Raw genomic sequence first — 6,000 nt, 5'->3', positions numbered from 1 at the left:
GGGGCTACTGTGAAGAACCACAGAGCGGCTATCAGGCACAGAGAACATTCTGGTGAGGACCACTGAGGCTCCTTCTGAGAACCAATAGAGGCAGAGATGATATTGCCCAGTGTGACCAATAAAGGACACAGAAAAGAAGTACACAGGACAGTCTGAGCATGTGGCTCAGGTAAGAAAGTTCTGCAGGGGTGCTGGGAGGTCAGACATCATTCATCACATTCCATGTGGCCCACTTGGCACGTCAGCGAGAACCAGCGGTGGGCCTTACAAAATGACTACAGCCAGGAAAGGAATTCTCAAAGGTAGCTGTTACTATCAGATATCAGGCTTCCTGTCACTAACAAAGGGAATAGCACCATGAGAAAGGCCAAGGGCTAAGTAGTGGCAGTGTCCTCCCTGGGCCTCAGTCTTGGGAGGAGCGGAGGATGCAGGCAGAGAATACAGAGGCTAAGCCTCGGCGGCAGGGGAGCTCCGGCTCAGCTCCTTGATCCCACAAAGGATCCTCTTCATATGACCCACTTTGGTCACGCCAAGGTCCTGCAACAGAGAAGACAGGCAACATGGTTACCAGGAAAAGAGGGCTGCCACCAACAAGCTTTCTCCATCTCATTTTTTAAAATACAAATCAGGAAAGTGACTAACAGAAGAAATAGGAATCAGCACATCAGTCATACAGACACCCAACACATGGTTCCTGTATCCTACAAAGACTGCTGTCATGAAGGACAGCCAGCAGACAGCAGAGGCTTGACAGCAGTGGTGGCCTTGGGAAAGCTACCACTTAAAAAGAAGCCCCCATGGCCTTTTGCCTTCTTGGGACACAAGAAGAAGCAATGCCCAGAAGACATCTCTGCAAGACCGAGCAGACCAGGGCTTGGCTATGTGACTCAAGCACAAAGGGTACAGACCTGACCACACATACACAAGGAGGAGGATGAGCCACCTGACCTTTGTCCCTGTGAGATGAAGTGGCAGCAGCTGCCCAGGAGCCACGTGGTTGCCTGTAAGCCCACAGACTCTTCCATCTTCACTCACTGTGGAGTACCTACCAGCCACTAGAACCTAAAGCTTGTCAGCTGAACCTGTGACCATGGGGCTGCATCCCCTAGTTTCTAATGTTAAGATAGTCAGGACAGTCTCTTCTTAACGTGGCTAAGAAAATCAAGGCTTCCCCTATCGTGTCTGCACGTGGCTTTGCTCATCTGTGTTGGGGACTCATTGATAAAGGCAAAGACCATAGTCACCCTGAAGTATGGAAAAAAGTCCAACAAAAACTGATGATGCTAGGACACAGAGAAGAGGACATAGCTGGAAGGAGTGTGTAAAGGCCGAAGTGTGGGTTCTGGGAAGACACCTGTGAAATACCTTGAGGTCTCTCCGCTCCAGGTGCAGGAGCTCAGAGCCCCGGATGTCGTGCCGCGTGAAGATGTCCTTATACTCACAGAGACTGAGGTGCTCCAGCCAGGCAGCAACCTCCTCTGTCCCCCAGAGGTGAACTGTCAGAGACGGAAAAGCACGAGTGCAGTGAATGCCCAGAGCCCAGCGCCAGGTAGGCAGCAGCAACCACCAAGACAGCCAGCAGTGTCACCCAAGATGTCTCCAGCAACCAGCACCCAAGACATCTCAGCAGAGACACTGAGGACGTCCCCAAAAGCCAGAATGCATCATCCAGCCACAGGCACAGGCACTATGCTCCAGCAGTGTAAAAGAGACAGAGACACCTTCCTGAGAGGCATGCACTACAGGAGGGCTGATTACTCCTGCTAGGGGCGTCACTAGCCTTTAATTCTTAGATACCTCTGTGTCCCAGAAGAATTAAACAACACCAAACACAGAGGGAAGGTCTTTTGTGACTAAACAGCTGGAGCACTGCAAGGAGACATGCAAAGTGAGATTCACCATCATTTACATAAACCCAATCCTAGACCAACATGCAAAGATGAAAAATCAAACAGGAGCTGCCCCGAGTGGTAGCAGATGCCACACCAAATCCAGCCCTGGCCCCCAAAGGTGCCAGGCACAGACATCATGCTCCGGCCCGACTACTGAGATACATTTTAAGCCCCAATTTACTGATCCAAAGGGGGAAAGTCCTTTAGCATCATTTTCTATTGATTTCTTCACCCACAATCACGCGTGGCCCGGAGTCAATGAGTCAATTAAAAGGGAATCAGCAGCCTGCCAGAGGGAGCAGGCACAGGGGACCCCAGCACAGTCTTGAGTCCAGAGTTCTGTGTCTCCAAGTTTGTCTCGTCATTCCTGTTGTCATCCTCCCCACCATAATCTCCCAAACTCAGGGAAGCAGGTCAGCTCACTTGCCCATCACCCCACAGTCTCCATGGAAGGTGCATTCAAGCAGGACATGACATCAGTCAGTACCCAGACAGAAAGAGAGGAAGCAAGCAAAGTATGGTCTTACAGCTATAAGATGGACTAGTACAGCCAGTGGAACTAGGGATCATAGCACAAGGACCATAGCACAAGGACCAAGAGGAAGAGCCTCAATGCTGAAGTGAAAGCAGAAAACTGGGCCAGGACAGCTGGCACTGACAGCCAGAGACACACAGGACAGGGCCAGATACCAGGGCCTCCTAGGCTACTGTGAACTTCTTTGTTCTTATTGTTTTTCTCCTTTTTAAACTTGGTCACAAGGCGGAATTTACCACTGCGGCTGCGTTTAGTAAGATCCAGCATCACATTCTGTTGGAGAGAGTAAGAAACACTGAGAATCTGAAACTCATTTGCCAAGATCTAATCTGTACTTGGGGGTTGGGAGTAGAGAGACTTTGTTCATTAGATGTTTTATTCTCTTACTTGCTCTTTTACATTTGTCTGTGTGCTTCCTAAACATGTATGTGTGAGTGCCCAGGGAGGACAGAAATGGGTGTTGGATCCCACAGAAGTGGAGTTATACAAGTAGTTGTGAGCCTCCTGATACAGGGGCTAGGAACCAAACTCAGGTCCTCTGGAAGGGCAGTATATGCTCTTAAACACTAAGCCATTTCTCCAGTCCCAGCATCCTCATTCTTAGTTTTATACACTGCTGGCAAAGGTTCTAACTATGTTAAAGAGGACTTTGTCTCATGTGCTACAGAAACCTAAGATGACCTTTTCTCTTGACCCCTTCTGTTCCATCTCTAAGACACCAGAAACCCAGAGGCTGCCTAGGGGCTTGTCCTTGCCAGATGGTTCCCTCTTACATCTTCTTCAGCTTCCTCCCCTGCTGTAGGTGGATTCTATTCAGGCACAATATGCCCTGATCCAAACTATCAGATACATGCCAACTAGGAATCTCTTAAGCACCTGTGGATTGAACAACCTCCAAGAAGCTACAATTTATCTAACCATAGCTTCACCTCTTGCCACCTGCTCTCCCAGCTCCCGACTCCCAGTCAAGTCTATTTCAGAGGCAGCGAGGACCCACTTACCAAGGGTCACTTTTCATTCCCAATCCTCAACTCCTTCCTCCATGCCTAAATTTCTCCCTGCCTTGAGGGCCATCTTAGTAGAAAGGTCTCCAGAAGGCATACCAGGGGCTCCAATCCAAAGCAGCCTCAAGGACTATACCGGACACAGGGACTAACAGCATGAGCCACTAAAGCCAGGACCACATACCTCTTCCTCACCAGGCTCCATGGGCTGGCAAAGCCAGGGAGTGTCTGTCAGCTTCCTGAGCTGCCGGTCCATCTCGACTAGGGCAGCCCCAAGCCGCTCCTTTTGCGGGGGATCCAACTGCTGCTCCAGAAGAAGAGAAAGAGATGAAGATGCTAACATAGAAAGCCTGGCCCAGCCAAGACAACTGCGAACAGCTTAGATCAAGCTCTGTATGAGTTGTTATAAAAACTTGGCAGAACTAAAGCTACAGGTAAGGCCTGAGCCCAGAACGCCCCTTTCCTTAGGCAACAGGTAAGAATGGATGGACCTCTACCTGGCTTAGGGAAGCCACAGGCAGCAGCCCTGGCACCTGGCCAGATGCAGTCCCCTTGGGTTCTGTCACCAAGCAGGCAGGCCATGCTCCTCCTGCACAAGCATGGGAGGTAGCTAATACAGCAGGTGGAGCATTGAGGACAGCACCTCTTCAGAGTGGAGAGTGAGACACTAGTCCTGGGGTCTCTGCTAGGCCCTTCCATGTCATATTCAGGCTAGTGGCCACCCAGCTGAGCAAGCTCCTAGAACTCAGCAACACCCCCATTCCCACCCAGTGAACGAGGGTTAACTCAGCAGACAGTGTAGCCTATGTGAAGGTGTGACTGCCACCTAGCCACAGGAAGAGTAGAAACATGTTTTGTCCACCACACAGACACTGTTAAGGGAATCTGTAACATTTGACAACACCCTGGCTGGCTGAGATGCTGCCAAAGAATGCAGCCACATCACATGGTTTTGAGGCCCCTTCCTTCAGGCTTGGGACCCTAGGCTGAAAACTGCTACTCTATGGTGTCCACCCTGGTGACAAGGGTCTTGTCACATACAGCCAGACCCCTCCTAAAGCTTATCATCTCACCAGGGCCATCTTGCCAGCCAGCAGCAGCTCTGTCTCACTGCGTAGTGCTCTGATGTTATTCACCATCTCCAGAACAAAGCTGCAGTTCAACCCCTGAGAAGAACAGATGCATCCATGTGGAAGGCCAAGAGCTGCAAAGGAGGGGAGGAGCCAGACCCCAAAACCCCAAGTACCTCTGACGTTCTGGGCTTGCCGTATACTCGCTCCATGGCTTTGGAGCTGGCATTGACAGCGTGTGCAAGTTCTTGTTCCATGTCTCTGTGGGACTGCGCTATTTCCCGAATGCTGATGAAAAGAGGCACATGTCAGGCCTTACACACTGCTTATGAACACACCCAGAAGACACATGCACAGGGGTTGGTCTGACACACCAGTAGAGATAATGGCTCAGCCATGGTGACCTCTCAGTCACAGCCACTGACATTATCACATCCTGATAACAACAAATAGTGGACTTAGATGGAAAATCTGATACCAAATCCTGGCTTTTCCAGAGAGAAAATTATATAAAATGAAACCTCTCATAAGGTGGAAAGCAAGCAAACCGCTTTGCATGTAGCCTGGTCATCAAGAAACTCGAGGACACCGATGCTGCACCAGGCCACACTATTCTGCAGCCTCAAGTTAGACCCATCTCTGATGGGGGAACCTGGTGTAATGATCAGCTCTGAGTCAGACCAGCCTGGGCAAGACTAAGAGCCAACCAGAGGGTATCTCAGAGAAGCGAGGTGAGGTGAGGTGAGGTGGGATGACAGAGCATGCTAGGAAAAAAGCTTGGGAGCGACTTGTGAAAGCCGTGGGACACATGGAACTGCTGACGGCTCTCAGGAGGCAGATGTAGTAAGCATAGCTTCCCAGCAGGCTTCCTAGGCTACCAGGGACTACAAAGTGATAGATAGGGCCATGCCCTTACAAAGCAAGGAACTAGATAAACATGCAAGGGAACAGAATGGGGTTGCACCAGGATCAGCTGCTTATCAAGGAGAGACAACAGCATCGAGGCAGATGTGCCTAGAGATGCCCACAAGGACCAAGGAGAAACTGACCTGCTAAGGAGCCTGAAGCCTCTGCACACCAGAGCAAGGCAAACACTCTGGGAAGAACACACAAAGCACCCATGGCCAGAGCCAAAGAAAAAGCCCAAGAGAAACAGGAAACGGACAACCAAGGGCACTGACTGATTGCAGCCTGACAAGGGAGCTGAGAGAGGCTAAGCTGTTGGAAGAACCCCGATGAGCAGGGAGAAGCCTGCAGTGGCAGTGCCAAAGAGCAACAGCAGCTCTAAAATCACTTGTGAAGGACAGCCGAAACAAGAAAAGGCCTGTTGATTCTCCCGTATAAACAGCAGAGCAGAGTGCACACTGCTCTCCAGGTCAGTCTGTGGCCTTTCTCAGAAACCCAGCTTGGGATTTAAAGCTTTAGTGGCTGTGAAAATCCCTGTGGATCTTAAGTTTTCAGTGTGTAAACCTGAATAATAAACAAGAAGCCTAAGGAAG

The 6,000-nt window shown here is 50.3% G+C and overlaps 1 protein-coding gene across 4 annotated transcripts in view; it reads right to left on the bottom strand.

Moving 5' to 3' along the window:
- Nucleotides 1-309: 309 nt before the first annotated feature.
- Dgkd (diacylglycerol kinase delta) overlaps nt 310-6,000 on the bottom strand; it is an 87,547-nt gene continuing 81,856 nt past the window's right edge. For 3 of the 4 annotated variants that reach the window (XM_051154275.1, XM_051154276.1, XM_051154278.1), the window contains 6 exons: nt 4,678-4,789; nt 4,505-4,597; nt 3,616-3,735; nt 2,583-2,700; nt 1,366-1,496; nt 310-537 (listed from right to left, as the gene is read on the bottom strand). In XM_051154275.1, the coding sequence (XP_051010232.1) occupies nt 448-537; nt 1,366-1,496; nt 2,583-2,700; nt 3,616-3,735; nt 4,505-4,597; nt 4,678-4,789 (664 nt within the window). In that variant the 3' untranslated portion in view covers nt 310-447. The remainder of the gene's footprint in view (nt 538-1,365; nt 1,497-2,582; nt 2,701-3,615; nt 3,736-4,504; nt 4,598-4,677; nt 4,790-6,000) is intronic. The other variant, XM_051154277.1, reaches the window with a different exon arrangement.

This window comes from Acomys russatus, chromosome 12 (genome assembly GCF_903995435.1).
Source record: "Acomys russatus chromosome 12, mAcoRus1.1, whole genome shotgun sequence".
NCBI classification, from domain to species: Eukaryota; Metazoa; Chordata; class Mammalia; order Rodentia; family Muridae; genus Acomys; species Acomys russatus.
The sequence above is the reverse complement of the archived record's forward strand: the minus strand, read 5'-3'. Positions and strand labels throughout refer to the sequence as shown.